General features: G+C 44.6%; 1 protein-coding gene across 2 annotated transcripts in view; it reads right to left on the bottom strand.

Annotated features, from left to right (window-relative positions):
* Window positions 1–19,387, bottom strand: part of Xdh (xanthine dehydrogenase) — a 64,572-nt gene extending 45,185 nt beyond the window's left edge. The window contains exons 1-7 of one of the 2 annotated variants that reach the window (XM_013070158.3): window positions 19,025–19,154; window positions 17,181–17,267; window positions 9,822–9,879; window positions 7,101–7,197; window positions 5,748–5,856; window positions 2,528–2,654; window positions 1,582–1,643 (exon numbers count right to left, since the gene is read on the bottom strand). In XM_013070158.3, the coding sequence (XP_012925612.2) occupies window positions 1,582–1,643; window positions 2,528–2,654; window positions 5,748–5,856; window positions 7,101–7,138 (336 nt within the window). In that variant the 5' untranslated portion in view covers window positions 7,139–7,197; window positions 9,822–9,879; window positions 17,181–17,267; window positions 19,025–19,154. Of the gene's footprint in view, window positions 1–1,581; window positions 1,644–2,527; window positions 2,655–5,747; window positions 5,857–7,100; window positions 7,198–9,821; window positions 9,880–17,180; window positions 17,268–19,024 lie in introns of both variants that reach the window. The other variant, XM_004839257.4, reaches the window with a different exon arrangement.
* Between the last annotated feature and the right edge of the window lie 1,919 nt (window positions 19,388–21,306).

The following is a 21,306-nucleotide window of genomic DNA, read 5'->3' as shown; positions in this document are numbered from 1 at the left end:
CAGGAATGTTATTCTGTGTCTATTTTTATGGTTCTTCCAATTCCTTCCTTGTTGCCAAATGGATATCACCATTCATGCTGTGCATGCTGTACTTGCCTCTAGCAGGCCCCTCGTACCCTCTTCTAGGGTGTGCTGCACACAGGAAAACTGGACCAGTAAGTTTGTCAGAACTGTATGTAAAATGGGAGCAAATAGGCTCTTGGTGGCCTCTGATGAGTGACCTGAAGGAGATTCAGCACACCTTTGGTGTGCCAGACATCTTGGATATACAAGGTCTTGGCTTAGCTCTGCTCTCCCCTCTTGGAAAGATGGCCTAGGAAGGGTGCTGCAGCACTGTGGAGTCAGGAACCATTCCAATGTTGAAAAAACTCAGACTATAGAAAGAATGTAATTGTCTGCTATGCTCAAATGCCCTTCTCTTTTGGGACACTACAAGAACTGGTTAGATTGCATGCCTTTGAACAGGCTGCTGTGATAGAAATAGATAGGGAAGATTAATGACCCCTAGTTCTCAGGGGAGGCCTGAGCAATTAACGAACATCATACAATGGACAAAGGAGAAATGTGTCACAGTTGTAATTTATAGCTCCACTTATTGAATACTTCAGATGTGCCAGCCATTGTCCTAAAGGGTTTGCAAGAAGTATTAATCTTTACAACCGTTATAAGGTACATATTACTGTAATTCCCATTTTAGGTACGAGGAAATCTGCCCAGGGCAATTGCATCAATTAAGTGACTGAAGAGGATTTGAACTCAGGTCATCAGACTCCAAATCTGTGATTTTAATCATTTTTCTGACTTTATCACCAACAATATTCTCCAGGGTGTGCTGATTTACATCCTTATAAGGCTCCATCTCCTTCTTGGAGTACAGGAACACAACCCTCCTAAAGCCGAGTGAAAAGAACAGGTGTCCGTAGAGCTACAGTTACCCAAGTGTCTGGGTCTCCTGGACGCCACATCAAATTGAGATGAGAAAGTTTGGTTGGAGTTGGGACTACCTTGATCTAGTTGAGGAAGCAGATAAAAGCTGAGAAAGTATGCCAGGGAAAGAGAAGCCAGCCCTCTGTCCTTCTTGCCAGATGGCAGGTGTGTGACTGTGTTTATAATCAATGCCCACATGGGCAGCTGTGGCTTCTCATGTGCAGCTATATGAAAACAGCAGGGGTTCACAAACTGTCTGGAGACCTAATTATCAGCTCATAAGCCCTGCTGAGTGCCGGATGGAGAAAGCAAACAGGAGAGAGAGGAGGAGGGGAGGGACTGCCTAGTTCCGCTAGGCTGTTGTTAAACACCATGCTCAGCACCTGCGCTGCACTAAGCCTGCCAGTCTCCAAGGAAAGCTGCCAAGCATGGAGGCACTGGAGGAAGCTGGCACATAAAACAGCTCACCTCTTCCAGGAAGCAGGGCTCTAGATTCCACACCCCTGCCACATGTTCCACGTGGGAGAACCCACTAACTGACTGTCTCATCTTTCTTCTCTGCAGACCAGAGGCCCTTGGCGTCCCTCCCAACTGTGGTCCCTGGGTGTGGCTACTTCAGGAGCAGGGCCACTGCTGTTCTGGGGCCCCACTCACCTGGCTGAAGGTCCGGAAGCCCTGGAGAATGGGTCTGTAGCCTGTGCAGCGGCACAAATTTCCTGTAGGCCAAAGGAAAAGCAGCAGTGTCAGTGTTAGCCCTCGTGGGGAGGGTCTTGGCTGTGCTCAGCTCGGTGTGACTCTTCCTTTACTGCTGTGCTCCCTCTGCACTCTGTTTATCTGCCTGAAAGGCCCTCTTCCTCCATGTTTCTGGCTTCCAAATGCCCATCACAGCTTCCTCTGGGAAGCCTCCCTAGAATTCCCAGACTGAATCTGGCCCCTCCACATTCTCCCAGGGTACCTGGCTAGAACCTTATCAGCGAATTTATCAAACTACATCACGAACTCACTTCTTATTCAGAGTGTGAAACCTTTGAAAGGTCAAACTGAGATTTTCATCCTGTATCCCTGTACCTCCCACAATGGCTGGCATAATGAAGGACTCGAAATAATAGACTGGACAAATGATAGATTGAAATGGTGAATGGGTAGGTAGTCTTCTCTACTCAGTTCAGAGGAATAGACACATGGCTCAGGAGACAGATCAAGAAGCCAGGCCTTGTCCATGGCTCAGAGCCCTGGCCACCTTCCTCACGTGTGGTCTGTGCCCTGGAGACAGGCATTCCAGTGGAAGCCGAGGGAAGGAAGCCATATCACCAGGCTCTGTACAGTTTCCCAAATGCCACCAGTGCCAAGGCCACCCCAATACTGAGGGAGGGCAGGAAGACACCACAGGAAACAGGTGACCTCAGGAGATCTCCAAGCCAACCAAGTATTGTTCAAACTAAGAGAAATACTATCTAGCAGCCACCTTGAGCCTTTCCTCCAAAGTGTTGTCCCTTGCTCGCCTAGCCTGTTCCTAGTGGTCACCCTGGCCCTGTTCTGACCACCTCAGGGCCCCATCTGTCCACCATCCACTTCCTTAGCTGTGTCTGAAGGCCTGTACCTTGGAAGGCATCCTCAATCTCCTCAATGGTGGGCTCAGGCTGGTTCCGGAGCAGGGTGTACATGCTCATGACGATGCCAGGGGTGCAGAACCCACACTGGGAGCCATGGCTTTTGGCAATTCTCTCCTAAAAGGTACAGATGACACAAACATCTGTGTTGACAGAACCCTTCCCTGCTTCCTTGCAGGACCTACCTGCACCCAGCCAGTCACGTTGAGAGGCAGTAGGGGAAGCAGGTTCTCCAAGCCCTGGGGCTTTAGGCTCCTCATCTGCCTAACAAAGACTATCCTACTACTTTCTTCTAAAGATTCAGTGAGATAATTAATGCAAAACACTGTAATTGGCACATAATAAGCAGCCAGTCAATGTTAGCTATTAACAGGAAAGACTCTACAAGAAATAGCAACTATTTTGGGAAGCAGGCTCAGGGAATTTGGGGATTTATCCAAGATCACTCACGTAAGTGGAAGAGCCGTATTGTTCTCCTTTCACCACACTACCCTGCAGTCCAGCTCAACCAACATTCCTAGAGGACCAGCAGAGCACATCTGAGGCCAAGCAAGAGTCCCACTGTGCTCCTGCATTTGTAAGTGAAGGCAACACTTGAAGCTTCGGCAGATATGAGAACTGGGAAATGTGCCAAAGTGAATTTGTTCTATGCTTTGAACGTCATAAAATTCCTATTCTAAGATGGAAGATTTTTACTATAAAGAAATTTTCTTCATCCGTATGACTTTTTTTTCCCCTTCCTTCCTTCCCTTTCTTTCTGTCTTGGGTCCTTAAGTAAAATTTTCAAAATAATATAATCCTGGTATCACGTATCTATTTTTATTGATCTTATGAACATTGACTGAGAACCAGTTATGTAACCATCAATGTAAAGGCACTGAGAACAAAGCAGCAAAGAGGGGAGATAGGAGAGGTCCCGTGAAGTTCACATTCTAGCAGGGGAAATACTGCCAAAAACAAAACAAGTAAACAAACCAAGAAAGGCCAGGCAGAAATCAGCCTGTAGAGAGTTTTTACAGGGCAGCATAATGCAGAGTGGCTGACAGCTACCCAGATTGGTTGGCAAAGGCCACTGAAAATGGGCCTTGTAACCTGAATATAATAACATGATTTGGACCAGAAAAAAAGCAAATCCAGGAAGAGGCAACAGAAAGTGCAAGAGCTCTGAGCACAGAAGGTGCTTGATGTGCAAGAGTTGCTGAAAGGCCAATATGGGTGGGACCTGCTGGGACTAAAGAAGTTGGCCAGGAAGCAGCTCTTCAAGAGCCAAGGCAGGGCTCTGGAACTTTCTCCGTGTATGACAGAGAGACATCAGGGGGTTTAGCAGAAAGTGATGTGATTTGGTTTATGTTTTTAAAAAGTCATTTTGGCTGCTGGGTAGGCAATGGGTTGCGGGGAACAAGAATGGAAATAGGAGGTCAAGATATTGTAGCTGGCCAGACAAAAAGTGATAATGGCTTGGACCAAGAAGCAATAATGAAAACTGATAGAGATGATAAAGATGTCATTATAGGTTTGAGGGTAGAGTGGACTCTACTTCTAGATGGATTGGGTGTAGTACATAAGAAAAAGAATCAAAGGTGATTCCTAAATTTTTATCTTCAGCAACTGGGTGGATGGTTTTGCCATTGACTGAGATGGTAGATTGGGAAAAGAAGAAGCCAGGGGGCAATAACACTTTGATAAGCTTCAAATTAGACAGCCACAAAATTATGCCAAGTAGGTAGTTGGAAATATGAGTCAAACTTCTGAGAAAAGGTTAAATCTAAAGATAGTAATATGCATGCCATTTGCAGGAAGACGGTACTAAGCCCACCTAGGGAAAGTGTAAGGATGGAGAAGAATAGAAAAACCCCAGCAGTTAGCGAATGAGCTGAGGAGGAGCCACACCCAGTGCTGATGTGGAGGTAGGGAGAAAGTAGGAAAGCGTAAGTATCTCAGAAACCAAGAGAAACAAATAAATGGACAAGAAGTTGAATTTAGCTGGAGAGCTGATTTGGACCCAAAACAGGTATAGGAAAAATAAGAGTCTGCATCATAGTAAAGAGAAAGTTTTAGACTGATTCTATAGATACAATCCTTATGTTTAAACTATTCATTCTTTCTTCATTTATTTTAAAAATGACAAGTTGTAATTAACTTTCTCATACCTCATGCAGGTTGGACAAGTTTAGTAATCTCCCCTTTTCCTGTCTACCAAACAAAACTATAAAGGTGAAGCAGTACCATCCCCACCCTGCCCTGACCTTACAGATCAGCCCACGCGCTTCTTCTCCCAAGGAATAAAGCCAGCTGGCTCAGCTGGAGGCCTGGCTCCATGAGTCAGAAAAAGTCCCCATGGAAGACATGCCCTCCTGAAGGAAGTATCTCTCAGATGATCCAGGAAGGATTAAGGCCTAGGCCTAACTCTGGAACCTTCTGTGATTGTAATCTTCCAAACAGCCCTTGCTTCTGCTTCCCCAAGCAAAACAATGGTTTTCTCTTCCCATAGTCCTCTACTCCTGTTTGCCTTCACTTGTCTTAAGAGTTTCTTGACTCTCTCCACAAAACCCCTCAGGTTTCTGCCCACTCTCTCCAAAGGCATTCCCCATATCCATTCATTTTCAGGTGGTCTGATTCCATCAAGGACAAAGCCTCAGTCAGGCACTCATAGGTCTCCATCATCTTATTTAGCATTTGCTTATTTAGCCTCCATTTTAAATGTGAGTAGAGGACTGGCAGACCACAGTTGTATTACCCAGGGGTGAGAAATGAGCGTGCAACTGGGATTACCTCTCTAAAGGACAGGGAGTCTACTCACTTTTTATCAAGCAGCACTGAGAATTTGGAATCTGGAATCTAGAAAGGCTGAAGGTTTCCTAAGCATCATCAGGAACAGAGTGAGGAAGCCCCCCACCCACTCCTCCTCCTCCTCCCAGATCTAGTGCAGAAGGACCACCCCAGCCACCAGATTCTGTTGACCACTGTGTTCCCTTGGGGCTGTGCAATGTTATGTACACCCCAGCCACTGAAGGAAGCTTTGGGCTTGGATGCCTTCTCTTTCCACCTCACGGATCTAGAGGAAATGGGGGTAAAGGGGCTGAGCCACGATGTCTCCATTGCTCAGACAGCAAAACTCCACCCAGCAGCCCAAAACGAATCTGCAGCTTTGCCATGAGCCTCACTGCAAAGTACCCTGATCTCAAGAGCCACAATGCCTCCCCTGCTCACCTGCACAGGATGCAGCCTTGTCTTCGTGCTTCCTATTCCTTCCACAGTCGTCACGGCCACATGATGCAAGGAACAGATGGGGGCCAGGCAGGCATTGACAGAGTAGTGGCTAGACCCTCACATTAAGGTCATCCCACTGTTCATGCAGGTCATTACAGCAGTGCAGAGCCTGCTGGACTTAGTGAGGCTTTGTGTTATCTCCCTCCATGCTACATTATGTGCTCACCTTTCCTACCGGTGTCCTTGCCTCTCATCCAAGAACCTGGGCCAACGACAAGGAAGCCCTCCCCCAGTGCAGCTGAGCCTTTCCAGAGTCCTGCAGGTACATCCTCAGCCTAAAAGCTGGAATGAGGCAGCCAGAGTCACTTTTGGCCACCTCTTGCTCAGCTGGACTGCCCAGGCTGAGCGGAAAGGATGTTTCCGACTGGATATAGAATGGAAGCATGCCCTCTCTCCATGGGGCCCTTTCTTAGCCTGCTTCCCTGCATTCACCTCATTGTATGGGGGAGGGAGGAAAGCCCCAGCAGGAATATGCACCAACCCCTTAGACAGAGCTTCTGCATCCCTTCTTCAGTCATTACCCATTCCCATACACACTCTACATCAGTTTCTGAGGACTGGCCTTACTCCAGCACTGTGCCTACGGCTCAGGAAATAAGGTGAATAAGATGAAACTTCTGTCCTTAAGCAGCTTCCAGTCATACCAGGAAAACAGGAGAGGTGTAAAGATGCAACTGAAAAATCTTTTGGTGACAGTTTCTGAGGGATGAGTGTAAGACACTATGAATCCAGCACAGGAGGGGCAACTGATCCAGTCTTGGCAGGGGTGGGAGTGGTGTGATATCCAGGAAGGTTTCCTGGAGGAGGTATTGTTTTGGTGCAGTCTTAAAGAGCTAGTAAGAGTTTGCTAGGTGGAGAAGTCCTGGAAGAGAAGACCTTCAAGATTTGGGAACAGCTTATGCCAAGATCAAGCAATGAGAAGGCCTGGGGCATCAGAAGAAATTATAGCCCCATAATAGGAAAAAAAATTGGAGAAGAAATTGGGGGTGCACTGTGAAGAAGGTTGGACTCTGTCCTGGGTGCCATGCAAAGCTATTGGAGGATTTTATGGTATGTGATGTTAGCTTGAATTTGAAGACAGTCGTTTCATCAGCAGTTAAAAACAGTCAACACTCAGAGTCCAGGAAGATACAAAACATCATCCTGCAATGTTTGTCCAAGATCAGAGCCCATTCAGAAGCCTGGAGGCTCACATAAATGTGCACACACATACAGCAAACACCCATACACTCACTCACAGTCTGACTCTGCATTCTAGCCCAAGTGGACAATCGAGCAACAGGCAAAGGATACATGACCTTGTTCTGGAGATTATCATACTTGGAGATCATCACTGTGCAAGCGCCGCACCCTCCTTCTCCACAGCCAAGCTTGGTGCCACTCAGCCCCACTGGGAGGTCACGAGTTAAGGAACATGAATCAGGGAGAGGGAAAAGGAAAAGCCTGGCAGAGCCGCAAGCGTAGACTCACCCATTCCCACACTGGCTCATTGTCTTCAACATGGGAGGTACTAATCCTACATCCTCCTTCCTCAGAGAAGCCTCACTACACCACAGGGAGGCAGGAACAGGGCTGTCTCCTCCTCATGGAAGAGTGAGACAGCAGAGTTCCATCCCACAGCACCCAGCAGGATCCTTAGGACCTAAGATCAGGCTCGCCAGTCCCAGACACCTCTGTTGGGGTCAATGTCTCTAGGTGCATCTTACTGAACACGTAAGTCATGCATCTCAGAGACTTAGCTCAAGGTGCTGGGCATATAGCCAAGCCATTCTGGCCTGGCAGTGATCTCTTCCGGGATTTATCAAGTCTTGCTTTTTCACCCTGAACTTTTCAGGCTGATGAAGTCCTGGGAACCAAAATTACGGCTGGCACAGAAGCTTTTGAATATCCAGCCCTGTTATATGCAAATGGAAATTAAAATAAAGATTTTTGAGGTCAGGGACAAGTATTTGGCCCAATTCTTACATATCCTATGGAAATGAATCTGATACTTTGCTCAACCAGTACACTAATCCAGAGAATCGTGTGCTCTCTTTCCCAGGTACACACAGGCAGCCTTGTTGATTTTCACCAGGTCCATAGGCCTTTAAGCTCTCCACTTGCATACTGAAGATGGAGGGAATTGAGGATATTGTCACCAGGTCACTGACTTCATTTTTAAGATAAAGTTAACAAGAAACCATAATATAGCATCTCATTCTGGAAAAGTACTTACTATATCCATATCCCTATCTGATCTTCAAAACAATTTGGTTAACAGATGAGGCAGGAACTACTATTTCCTCACAGATTAGTAGACAAAACAAGCTGTGAGACCCAAGAGGTAACATGAATCACACAAAGGTTGCCATACCTGTCAGAGCCCAACATGGTCATGTGGCTCCAGACCTGGCACACCCCTCCTCCTCCATGCTGCCTCTTTCTAAGCACAAGGGTGAGCGCTTTCTATGTCCTAAATTATTTTTATCACTAGGCAGGATATATGCTTCTATCTGCACTTTAGGCACTTTCAGGGCACAAGAACACAGGTAGTGGCAGCCCAAAGTCTAGCAAGGTCTTCTGGCCTGGAGAATCTTTCTAGAAGCCAGGGTAGAAGTCAAGGCTAAAGTCCTGCCCCACTGGAAATTCCCACAGATTATCCCCCAGCACAGACCACGATAAGCTCTGAGCAGTCCTTAGTTATGTGCCAACTTTCAGCTTTAGATTTCACTTGAATGTTGACCTTTGAACAAGCTGGTCATTATTAAGGAATTTCTGAGGCTTCTAGGCCTTCAAAACTAAACTGGAATCCATAAGAAAGCTAAAGTCAGGCTCAACAACCCCTGAGAATGCAGTCTCTTCCCGGACCTCCCAGGAAGATGGGCTGGAAGTGGAGTTCCTTGCAGTCTCCTGATCCTACCTACTGAATCTTCTGCTGCAGAATCAGCATTATCTGTGAGCCTCTCAACATGCCTACACTGAGCTGTCTGATGGGAGGTGATCCAGCCAGAGTTAAGGCTATGGACTCCAGGCTCACTTCTGTGAGTATGGAACAATTCTTTGTTTTCCTCAAATATGTTGCTGGAAAGAGCCACCAGGCAACTCTCTGGGAGAAAGAGGGGTTCCTTGACTGATGTCAGGATGACACAGTTCTGACAGCAGACCAGTGGAAAGATCGTGGTGTGGGGGAGAGGTTAACGACACACTCTGGGCTTTAGTCCAGGCTCTGCCACCATTTGTTGAGAACACATGAATGAAATGCAGGTCACTTCACATGCCCAGGCCTCACTGCTTTCTCTGTTGAAAAGGAATGTCATACTTCCATAGGATTGCCATGGGGCTTAAGTGAGGTAAGCTATGCAAACCACTTTTAACTCTGGCCATACAGAGCAAGTGCTCATTAAATATCACTTCCTATTATTATTTTTGTTGTCTTTGAAGCAGGGTCTCAATACTTTAATCCTCTGATAGAGCAAGGTACAGGGGTTTTAAAGAAGTCCTCCTCACACTGAGTGAAGAGTAGCACCCCAAGGGTTCTCCTGCTCTTGATACACTCCAGGGTCTGCATAATTCCCACCTCAGGTATCCTTTTCCAACAGATACTCTTTCCTTTGTCTCCCTCTTCCTGAGCAGAGGTGGAAATGTTCCCCAGGAAGTCTACTTGTGCATTAAACAAATGTCACCCAAGGAAGAGCCCACTCCTCCCAGTGAGAATGACTGTGAAGTTCACCAGACCTAGCAAGGGCTTTCTCAGGCATGGGATCAGATTTTGGAATTACTCAACTCCTATCTGGAAGAAATCTCAAAGAACATCATGAACAATCTTCTCATTGGAGAGCTGAGAGTTTCAGACCTAGGGAGCTCCCATGACTGCCGCTGAGTGACACAGCTGCCACTAAAACATCAGACTCCTGATCCACTATTCTTTCCTCCACTCCTCATGGTTGCCCTGCCAGTCACTAGGAAATGACATAAGGTCCAGAGGGTGAGTCGCTGTCACCTCCTCTCCTCATACCAACTCCAGAGTCAGGATACATTTTCTTCTCAGGTAGGCCAAAAGCGTTGTTTCTGGATCTGCATTTTTCTCAACCACCTAACAAAAATAGAAAGAAAATATAGATGTACTTCACCATCCTTCTGCAGCTGATTTCTCCCTTCAGTCTCTCACCCAAGAATTGGTAGCATTAACTGGAATATGCTAGATAGATTGTAAAAACCAAGGTATTTTTCTTGCTGACTCCATAAGAATGAACTATAGGCCAGACTACATACATGATCACATCCTTAATACTCTACATTAGTGCTCAGCTTTGGACCCCCACAGAACACTCAGTTTTATACCTGCTGTGCTGGGAGGACCAAAGTAAAGCCCCTTTTCAAGTCAAGCATGTTATTTCATTCCTCCTGCTGGATCCCACCTGGGAGTTTGACTGCTGAGGGTCAAAATACTAACACTGGCTTTGTCTCTTTGAGTCCACACTATTACACCCTGCATGTGACTATAGAGCCAGTCATTTGGCCACTGCACACAGCAGAGTATTGTATGTGATGCACAATCACAGACAGCAACAAGAACACATGCTAGAAATGAAGGAGAAACCTCAAGCTAAAGATACATCAGTATGTTCAGTAAGGTACAAAAGATTGTATACAAAGTGAGACTCTAGTCCCGAAGGTCAATTGTCAAAGGACATCTGTGAAAACCTATTTCACTACAAGCACATTATCCAGAATGAAAGGGTCTAGGTTAACAAGGTGATCAAGAGAGAGAATTTGTGATAACAGTTTCTTTATAGGGAACTATGAGTCTCACAGCTTCCTAAAGTGGAAGGGAAGGGGGTATCTGTCTCACACCTCAAACTTAGTTAGGGCTGTCCTTTGTTCTGCATAGACAGCCACCATGCCACCTTTGCAGTATTGGAGATATGGTCATCTGGCATATCTAAATAGACTCAACATAAAATTAACAAGCAGTTGAGTGTAGTGGCACACACCTATAATCCCAGGGTTCTGAGAAGCTGAGGCAAAAGGATCACAAGTTCAATCCCAGCCTGGGCAAATTAGTGAGACCCTGTCATCATCATCATCATCATCATCATCATCATCATCAAGGGCTGTGATGTAGCTCAGTGTGAAGGCCCTGGATTCAATTCCTAGTACCAGAAATTTAGACCACCCCCAGTGCCAAGGAGCAGAGCTGCCCCCAGGGCAGAGGAGGTGAACCTTCCAGCCCAGCATACCACCACCCCCAGTGCCCAGGAGGTGAGCCACCTGGTCACCATCAGCACACATATCCTCCCCCCACCCCGTTGAAATGAGAAGACATGCAAACAAGTCTCAAAACCAGATTTGCAGATCACCTAAAGTAACCCCAAAAGGAAACAAGATGGAACAATCTGATACTCAACCACCTGGACTCCCTGAACTGGCAATGAAAGAGGATCTGGAAAAAATGAAATCAGAAATAATTTCTCAGATTAAAAACACAGATTGTGCCCATAGTTCAAGACATGATTAATAACTCTAGAGAGGACACAGGTAAAAAAAAAAAAATAGAGGAGCTGAGGAGCATGATGGAATCCCAATATAGGAAACAAATAGAATCCATAAAACAAATGCAAACAGATTTCCAGGAGATTAAAAACTCCATTGAAAGTTGACACCACAGAATGAGCCAATCTGAGGACAGACTTTCAGATATAGAAGATAAAATTGCAATTACTGACCAAGAAAAGAAAAATTTCTTTAAAACAGTAAGGGACCATGAGAAATCAATTCAGCAGCTGCTAGACAATGCAAAGAAGAATAACATAAGACTGATTGGAGTCAATGAAGAAACAGGAGAGAGTGCAGACAACATAAAAGAAACTGTTCACAGAAGTAATGGCAGAAAACTTCCCAAGCAGGGGAAAAGAACTTGACATACAGATAAGTGAGGCATATAGGACTTCAACTAGCCTTGATCAAAAAAAATCTACACATATCTTACACAATAGTTAAGATTCCAGAAACCCAACAGAAGAACAAAATTCTACAAGCAGTTAGAGAAAAGAAACAAATCACATACAAAGGGGAAAGCCCATCAGAATCACAGCAGACTTTTCAATGCAAACCCTCAGGGCAAGAAGATCTTGGAGTGACATATTTCAATCCCTAAAGGAAAACAGCCTCCAACCAAGATTAATATACCCTACAAAACTATCTTTCAAAATTGAGGGAGAAATAAGATACTTTCATGACAAAGAGCACCTGAGGAACTTCATGAATACCAAACCAGCACTCCAAAAAATTTTAGAAAATATCCTAGGAAAAGACAATGAGGATCACAATCCCAGGAAGCCCAGCAGAATGAATCCATCAGCCACAACAAGAAATTAAATGCAAAGGAGGAGAATCCAACAAAAAGAAAAAGTCATGACAAGGATAAGTCAATATGTATCAGTTATAAACATCAATGTTAATGGTCTCAATTCACCAATCAAAAGAAATAGGCTGGCAGAATGGGTCAAGAAGCAAGATCCAACAATATGCTGCATACAAGAAACACACTTAATTCAAAAAGAAACTCACAGACTGGAAGATAAAGGGTGGAAAACAATACTCCATGCGACAGGAACCCGAAAAAAAGCAGGAGTAGCTATCCTCTTTGCAGATCAAGTGCATTTCAGACCAACACTGATTAAGAGAGACAAAGAAGGACACTACATCCTTGTAAAGGGCACAATCCAAGAGGAAGAGATGACAATCATAAACATTTATGCACCAAGTATATAACACCCTCCTGGAGGAAAGATAGCCTCTTTAATAAATGGTGCTAGAAAACTTGGGTTTCAACTTGCCAAGGATTAAAGCTACACCTATATTTCTCACCATGCACTAAACTAAAATCAAAATGGATTAAAGATCTAAATATGAAAACAGAAACCCTGATCCGGCTGGAAGAGAGGTTAGCTAGAACTCTTGAAGACATTGGTGTAGGAAAAGATTTTTATGAACAAAACCTCGGTTGCCCATGAACTAGCACAAACAATCAACAAGTGGGATGTCCTTCTTATTAAAAAGCTTCTGCACAGCAAGAGAAATCACCAACAGTGTGAAGAGACAACCCACAATTTGGGAAAAAATTTTCACCTGCTGTTCCTCAGACAAAGGTTTGCTATCTAAAATCTATAAAGAACTTTAAAAAATCAGACCTTCCAAATTTAAAGACCCAATCCAAAAATGGGCATGTGCAATGAACAGACATTTCTCAGACAAAGAAGTAGAAACAGCAAATAAACATATGAAAAAATGTCCAACATAACTGGTAATTTGAGAGATCCAAATGAAAACAACACTGAGATTCCATCTCACCTCAGAAGGAATGGCTGCTATCATGAAATCAACCAATAACAAATGCTGGCGGGGATGTGGGAAAAGAAGAACACTGCTCCACTGCTGGTGGGAGTGTAGACTGGTGCAACCAGTGTGGTAATCGATATGGAGGTACCTCAGAGAACTAGGACTCGAAGTCCCATTTGACCCAGCTATTCCCTACTGGGTATCTTCCCCAAAGAATTAAAAGAATCATACCACAGTGGTATATGTGCACCCATGTTCATAGCAGCACAGTTTGTAATAGGTAAAACTTGGAAGCAGCCCAGTTGCCCATCAACTGGAGACTGGATAAAGAAAATGTGTTTTTTTCATAAAATGGGGTACTACTCAGCCATAAAAAATGAGAAATTAGCGACATTTATAGCTAAATGGATGCACATTGAGGCAATACTCTTAAGTGAAATAAATAGAACACACGTGTAAATACCGAATAGTTTCTCTATTGTGAGGAACTGAAAGTGTAAATAACGACTGAAAGGTATAATAGATAAGGTGAAATAGGAAGAAAAGAGGCAAAGGGGAAGGGGAAGTGGGAGGGGTAGGGGAAAGGAAAGAAGGGAATAGAATTACTATAAGAAAATGAAAAAATGGAAACAAAGTCTTTGTAAATAGGGAGACATGGAAGGGTTGAAGGGAGGGCAGGGGAAGGGGGAAAAAATAAGAACCAAGAGAGTATGTAAAGGTGCAAATTTCCTATAATGAATGTCATTATATTATATACCTAAAATGTACCAATAAAATCAATTAAAACTAAAAAACAATTAATAACTAGCAATGATGCATTCAGCCTTGAACTGAAGAAGAGGCAGCTCTGGATTGGTGTGCTCTTCCAGACTTTGGTAAAGCCAAGGATATGGTTAGCCAATGACCTAGAATAGGCATCTGTGAGGTAGATGATTAGGATGTGTTTAAATAAGTCCCAAAAAGACTGCCTAGAAGGGATAGTGAGCTCTCCAATAGAGTCTGTGTGGAGCAGATCTCCCAGAACTGGAGGCCGAGAGAGAGCAGCCAGCCCCAGGAAATTGGGTCACTTGTGTCACGGGATGGGCAAGCAAATGCTCCCGTGTGGTCCCTGAAGAGTCCTTGAAGCCATTGCAAGAGGAAGAAAAGGGCTAGCTCCAAACGCCTGAAAAGCCCAGAAGGCTGGAAGCCATCTTACAGCAGTGCAGGTTAAATGAGAGGCTTCTTGCTCCTCTCACACACCATCCTGAGTAAAGACGGGTTTGGCAACTCAAACAGATGGCAGGATTTTTTTATTGACCACAAGTAATGAAAACATTTATGAAACTGCCAGCATTTACCCTTGTACTAGAGCTTAACAGAAAATGGGAGATAAAATTAACATTTTTGTGTGATTACACCCCATGAACCCAGCTTGCTCAATATCCTGGCTACAAAATTAACGCGAAGAGCCACTTCTTCTCTCCTGGAGAAGAAACCATAAATGAAAGTAATAATAGTCCTTATCACCTTACTTGTAGACAGAAAGGGCATCTTAGCATACTACTCCCTCCCATGTTGTTCCTTCCTCCTGGCCTTCCTATCATATCAGTTCCGTGCCCAGTGCCTTCTGTGGCCTCCTACAGTCCCATAGGCTGTCTTCCCAGGCACTTTTCCATTGCTCCCAATCTTCAGTTTCAGCCTTCCTGGCTCCTACTTTTTTCTACCAAGTTTGTCATATTGCATTGTCTTATTGCTTGCTTGTCTTTATACACCTTGTGCCTCCCAGATCCTGTGCCTTTGAGCACATCACTGCTCTTCTACGTGCATCTTGCTTTGTCAGAAGACCAAACACTTTCCTGCCCAATGCTTTTCACATTGCCCCGGCCACGTGTGAACCACCCTCCCTTGAATTCCTAGAGTATCCTTTCCACCATGGCTCCAGGCTCGCCATGGTGTGCTCCATGAAGCAATCTCTCATGGAAGTGCCAAGGAGTATTCCCCACGGAAAAAGGAACTGGTGGGGAGTGAGATTCATGAATCCAAACTGACAATAACAAATGAGAAAAAGGAAAGCACTTCCTAGCTAACCAAGGTCAACTAACAGATACAACTGGCCCTTTCCAATCAGCATGATAACTGATCCAGTTAAGAATTATCAATGAATGCTCAAACTGGTGTGTCAATGTTTGATGGATAATATACTCATATAATCTCAAAGTACTTGCTCACAGATTATTAATTCTAAGAGTCAAAAGAGTTATCTTCTGGTGAAGAAATTTTAACAGATACTGCCTTAGCCAAGAAATCAAAGTTCACATCACAAATAATAGGGAAAGCTGATAATATGTGTCTCAAGACAGGATGCACTGAGAAAGACCCACTTCTGTGGTTTGCCTGTCTTGAGAATCTAATTATAGGAAGAAAGCATGAGACAAACTCAGAATGAGGGACATTCTAAAAAATAACTGGCCTGTTTTCTTCAAAAACATCCACGTCACAAAAGACAAGAAAACCGGTGAGCTGCTCCACGTTAAAGGAGAATAAAGAATCTTGGTGACCAACCTGGATTCAGGACATGGCAGGGGAGGGGACAAATGGCATCACTGAGAAAATTATAATAATTTTGCATAAGATCCACAGATAATAGTGTTATACGAAAGCTAAATTTTCTGAATTTCACAAATGAACTGTTTATAAATGAGCTCTAAGAATGACCCTATTCTTAGTATGAGAAGGGACATGATGTCTGAAACTTATTCTGAAATAGTTTGGGAAAAAAATTTTATACTATATATATTTGTTAAATACATAAACTTATTTATGTACGTAAAAGATATACATCTGTACATCTATGTGTGTATGTGTGTATGCAGTATACATATCCAGAAAGACAGAGAAAACCATAAGGCAAACATGACAGATGTTAACAGTTGGTGAATATGAGTAAAGGGCATTTAATGTTTCTTTGTAGTCTCAAACTTCTCTGTAAATTTAAAATAATTTTAAAATACTAAAGTTTTTAAAGCTATGTTTCTGTTATTCTAGGATTTCTCAAGGCTTTTAATATCCATTTATTCACGCTGTCCATATTAATCATGCACTTACTATGCAAAGAAACTGTGCCAAAGGTTTGAGACTGGTATCTTCTGGGACTAGCTTTCTGTGAAACACAGTTGGAATATGTTACTTTGCCAAATCATAATTCACCTGTCCACCTAGTCTGCGGGCTTCCAAAACCAAATGCCTGGTCTCAGATACTGTATTCCTCCAGGGTCCATCTCACAGCTTTAGGTCTTGGAAGGAGCTTGATAAATACTGACCTGAATGAATGAGTGAGAAAAAGCCACCCGAAGCCACACGAGGCTCTTTCTGACTGACGTGTGTGTGTGTGTGTGTGTGTGTGTGTGTGTGTGTGTGTGTGATGTTTTTCAGAATGCAGGTCCTTCACCCTGAGCTACATCTCCAGCCCCTCTTTTTTTCCTGCTTTTAGATAGGGTCTTGCCAAGTTCTTAAATTGCCCAGGCTAAGTTCAAACTTGCAGTCTTCCTGCCTCAGCCTCCCTGAGTGCTAGGATTATAGGTGTGCACTACCATACCTGGCCTGATATCTTGTGAAGATCACTCCTGGATATCTTCAGATGCACACTACGTGCCCAATTCTCCCAGATTCTTCCAGGAGCTACAATCTCCACTAAAAAAAGGGACTACTCGGCAAAGCTAGAATCTTGTGCCCTAAAACTACTATCATTAGAATCGTGGGCAGCTTTTTCCCTTGGGTCCAACTCTGGAACAGAAGACGTGGAAGCAATAGTCAGCATGGCCCATCCCACCTCAGAAGGCTCCCCAGGGTTTTGTGTGTCCCATTTAACACTCTCTCTAGACCCCAGCTAGTGCAGACAGAGTCCTAACAGTGGTACAAAACAAGGAGAGAAAGAGTCTGTAATGAAGAATGAGTTACCAAGTTTTCAAAACTTCTTTGGCAACTTCTTTGCACAATATCCTGTAATAAAATGCCAAAGCCATCTTAATAAAAATGGGAACACATTTACAGCTGCCTTTATTTGCTCAGAATTACCTTGCTTAGCTCTGTTTTTACAGCATTGCTTTCACATTACTCCTCTTGACATTGCTTGTCCACCTTCCCGCAGTGTCTCAAGAGGTCCTATTTTTATAAATTATAAACATGAGTCTTTATCTACGGAAACTGGCAGAAGTAGGAGCTTCCAGAAGCAGGAAGGCTTGTTTGATGTGATAATATCCTCTAAAATTGTAAAATCACTTTCCTAAAGTGAAAATAAAATTCAAGGCAAAGTATTTTTTACCAAGTCAGTTTACCTTGAAATTATCTTTTCTAGATCCAGAACATAACAGCAAGCCATGCTTAAAGAAGAGCAAGACCTTATACATTCACACACAAATTAATGACTTCATAATAAATAATAAAATCTTAGAGTAAGACCTGGCCTCGGAAGTCACTGGACCCGATGGTTTACTCACTGTAAACCTCACCTATAAAAATTCCAGAGAGGATGCCTTTGTGTAAATAACAACTCTAGGAAGACAATTCAACAGCTGTTTCTTACATCTCTCTGATATAATTGCTGAGTGCGAAGAAGTTTAAGATGTTGGAAGGATGACAGGAGAACACAAGTTCAAGCCCAGCCTGGGCAACTTAATGACTTAGTGAGTCTCAAAATAAAATATGAAAAAGGAGCTTGGGATGTAGCTGAGTATGAAGGCCCTGGGTTAAATCCTTAGAACTACCACTAAAAAAAAGAAGAAAAAGTTGGTGCCAAAGTCTTACGATCTCCAATTTAAAAGCTTCTCCTACCTCTTGATTTGGTGCCAGATGCCAAGAGACAGCTGTCAAACCCAGTGCCCCATCAGTAACTCCACCCAAACTGAATCCAACAGTCTTTACAGCTCTTATGTATAAGGGCTTGTGACATTTTCTTGCTAATCACTCAAATATATCTCAAGAGTTTAAGTAATTTTTTTCCACTCAATGCAAAAAAGCCAGTACAGCAAAGCAAATACAATGGCCTTTTTTGGGGGACCCCTTGGACACATTCATCATTCACACGTGGCCGGGTGCAATGTGCAGCTGCATCTACTCTTTCAGGACATGGTGCAGTCTCAGGTCAGGAGCTGAACCAACGCAGCCATCTTGGTGCAGAAGGGGCAAATGAAGCTGGAGACAGGGTCACAGTCTCACCTCTCTCCCCCTGCACCTGCTTTAAAGTTGTGAAGATTCTCACCCTGTGGCACCCAAGGACTGTGGCACCCATGCCAGCTTTCCTAGGTCCCTGGGCACCAATGAAGTTACACTTCGAGGGCAAAAGATGAACAGCATGTTTGTCTAGAACAAGGGGAGAGTGTCTGTGGAAAAGACTAGCCTGCCACAAGGTGTCAGTGTATGTCCCCTCATGGTAAATCGGGACTGGTTGCTACACTTACGTACATAATGCAGTCACAGTACTGTACCAATGGCTGCGCACATCTGACATGAGCAAGAAAACACATTCCTGCTCCTTCTCTCAGCAAAGAGAGCCACCAAAGCATGGAATGTAGTTAATGAAACACAGAGGTGGAGGTGTGGCAGAGGGCCTCCCAGCTCACTTAGAACTTTCTGTTTCACTCTGCCAGTGTGAACAGCAGAGCCGGCAGCCAGCTCACAGCAGCTCTCTGGTCACCTCCCACCCTCCCGTTCCTTTGCCCCTTGGGTGTCTTGCCCGTACACTAGCCATGAGGAGGTCTTCTTTCCTGATGTCACCAAACTGTAGCTACACCTCTGAGGGAGAGAAAAGGAGAACAAGTAAGAAGGAATAGGCCAGAGAGAACCAGAACTTCCTCTTCCAGAGGACACAGGTCTCCTCCCACGGACCAGGGACTCCACACCAAAGGTAAACTTCTGCTTACCTTTTTGCCATTCACAAAGAAAACCAACTCGTCCACTACTGTCATCGTCACTGGTGGAGGCCCTGAACTCCAGGCACCTTGCTCCTCAGAGACACCAGCAGTAACTGCTGTGCTGCAACTTGAAAGTTACTCCTCCCAATAAAAATGAAACTAAATTGGCCAATGAGAGAGAACCAGCTTAGAGTTGCAGGACAGACAGTTCTTGGCAAAAGCCACTGGTTTACATAACTCAGGAAAATGAAAATAATAATACAGAGCATACTCTCTACACCAGAGCAGAAAGTTTATCTTCTGTGCCGGTGCCCATGGGTCTGGACTACTGCGCTCATGGAAACCGCTTCATCTCCCCACTCCTCCCAGGCTGACCAGAGAGCAAAGACCCCTCCTTCATCAGTCACTGGCACTGTCACGAGCTGACTCACTCTCTCCATGTCTACGCTTGTCATTTTCCCATTCTGCTATACAGCAACATGCACGGTGCTGACAGGCACGACTCACCCTCACGACCTACGTGAGGTACAAAGGGCCCGAAATGTAGCCCAGAGGTTCAGATTCCAATCCTTCCATTTGACCTCAGCACATACTTCCCACCTCCAGGATTCAGTCGTTGTCATCCTGTAAAGGGTCTTAAGAATGGCATCAAAATCAGAAAGATGAGGGACAAATGCTATCGTAGAAGTGCCCTGTGAATTTGTAAAGAATTGATTTTTTTTTCAGTACTTGGATTTTAACTTAGGATTTGCAATGAGCTACATCTCTGCCTCTTTTTAAAAAGTTTTGAAAATCTTTATATTTTTATTTTAGGGTCTCTCTAAGTCACTAAATTGCCCAGGCTGGGCTCAGACTTGTAACCCTGCTTCAGCCTCCCACAGTGCTCGGATTACAGGTATGCACCAACATACGCGGCTGAACAGAAATATTTATCCCTGCAGCAAAGAAATTCTCAACAATACAGCAACCATCTGATAGCAAAGCATTTTTGTGATTTTTTTCTTATATTTGTTCCTTTCAGGAAAACGCCCTGGGCAAGTTGTCAGAATAACTCATAAAAATATTTCAAAATACTTAATTAAAAATGCACGTGCCACATAGGCACAGGCCATCTTAACACTGAGCTAAAAAGCCCTCCCCACCCAGTACCCATTAGTGCCTGGTGTATGCGCTTGTGTTATGCCCACCCAAGCAGCCCTGCTGGGCTCACTACAGCCCAGCATCCTCTCACTGCCTCTCCCCCAACACCAAGGTTTGCTCTGGTCTAGCTCAGGCCCGGATGGACATCTGCAGTCAACTCATCCAGCCTTCTTGAAGCAGCACATCATCCCTACATTCCTGGCAAGCTCCTGGAAGGGGTTGGGGGAGCATTAGGCAAATGCATCTGATGCAGCAACAGCTTAGAGAAACTGACCACGCCCTCTGTGAGCAGGCAGCTAACTAGATATGAGCCAGCCGAGGGAGGAAGCTCTGCACCAGAGTGTGGTCTCAACATCCTGAGTTTGTGCTCTCCAGCTTCCCCTGTAAGGCACCCAAGAGGCTCACCATGTCTCACCCCAGAGGTGTATGGCTCTGGGGTCAGTGTTCGCACACCTAGGGTGTGGGACTGTGTGATTCAAAAGTTAATTACTCCCCTAGATTCTGTTGTAAATTTGATGGTTGGAGTGTGTTTGCCTCGGGACAATGGACAATCAGTAATAGGGCGAGGTTACTCAGCCATCTGTTTGCCCTAAATCCAAATGTCCCGGGGCCCAGTATCTATAGGACAATCTGTAAACAGGGTGGTCCTAACTGTCAGTCAGGATGTCTGCTGAACATCAGCATGTGACAATGAGCCACTAACCTTTGTTCTTTTTTTTTTTTTTCTGTGAATCCACATGTTAACCCCCCCCCCTTAACCCCCTATAAAACAACCTCGGACTCTGAGCCAGGTGCCTCTCTGAGCTATTTCGCTTCGGGAGTGCCGTCTGGCCAGACTAATAAAGGTCTGTTTTCCAACATGGCCGGTGTGTTCCTTCCCGGGTGGTCCTCGCTGTAGCTAGCTCCTTGGAGCATTTGGTAAGGCCTTGGTCTCACATTCTGAAGGCACCACTGGGATCCTCGGGTGTGCTCCACTTCAGCTCCTTGGAGCATTTGGTAAGGCCCTTGGCCTTGCATTCTGGAGGCACCGCTGGGATCCCTGGGTGTGCTTCACTATAGTCAGCTCCTTGGAGCGTTTGGTAAGGCCCTCGGTCTTACAAGGGGACTCAGGCCCCAGGCTGACCTTGTCTGACCCAATAGACTCCATCCAC

The sequence above is a fragment of the Heterocephalus glaber genome, unplaced genomic scaffold (genome assembly GCF_053883595.1).
Source record: "Heterocephalus glaber isolate CG9 unplaced genomic scaffold, H.glaber_assembly_v1.0 deba00001457, whole genome shotgun sequence".
Taxonomy (NCBI): domain Eukaryota; kingdom Metazoa; phylum Chordata; class Mammalia; order Rodentia; family Bathyergidae; genus Heterocephalus; species Heterocephalus glaber.
This window is presented reverse-complemented; position numbering and strand designations above follow the sequence as displayed.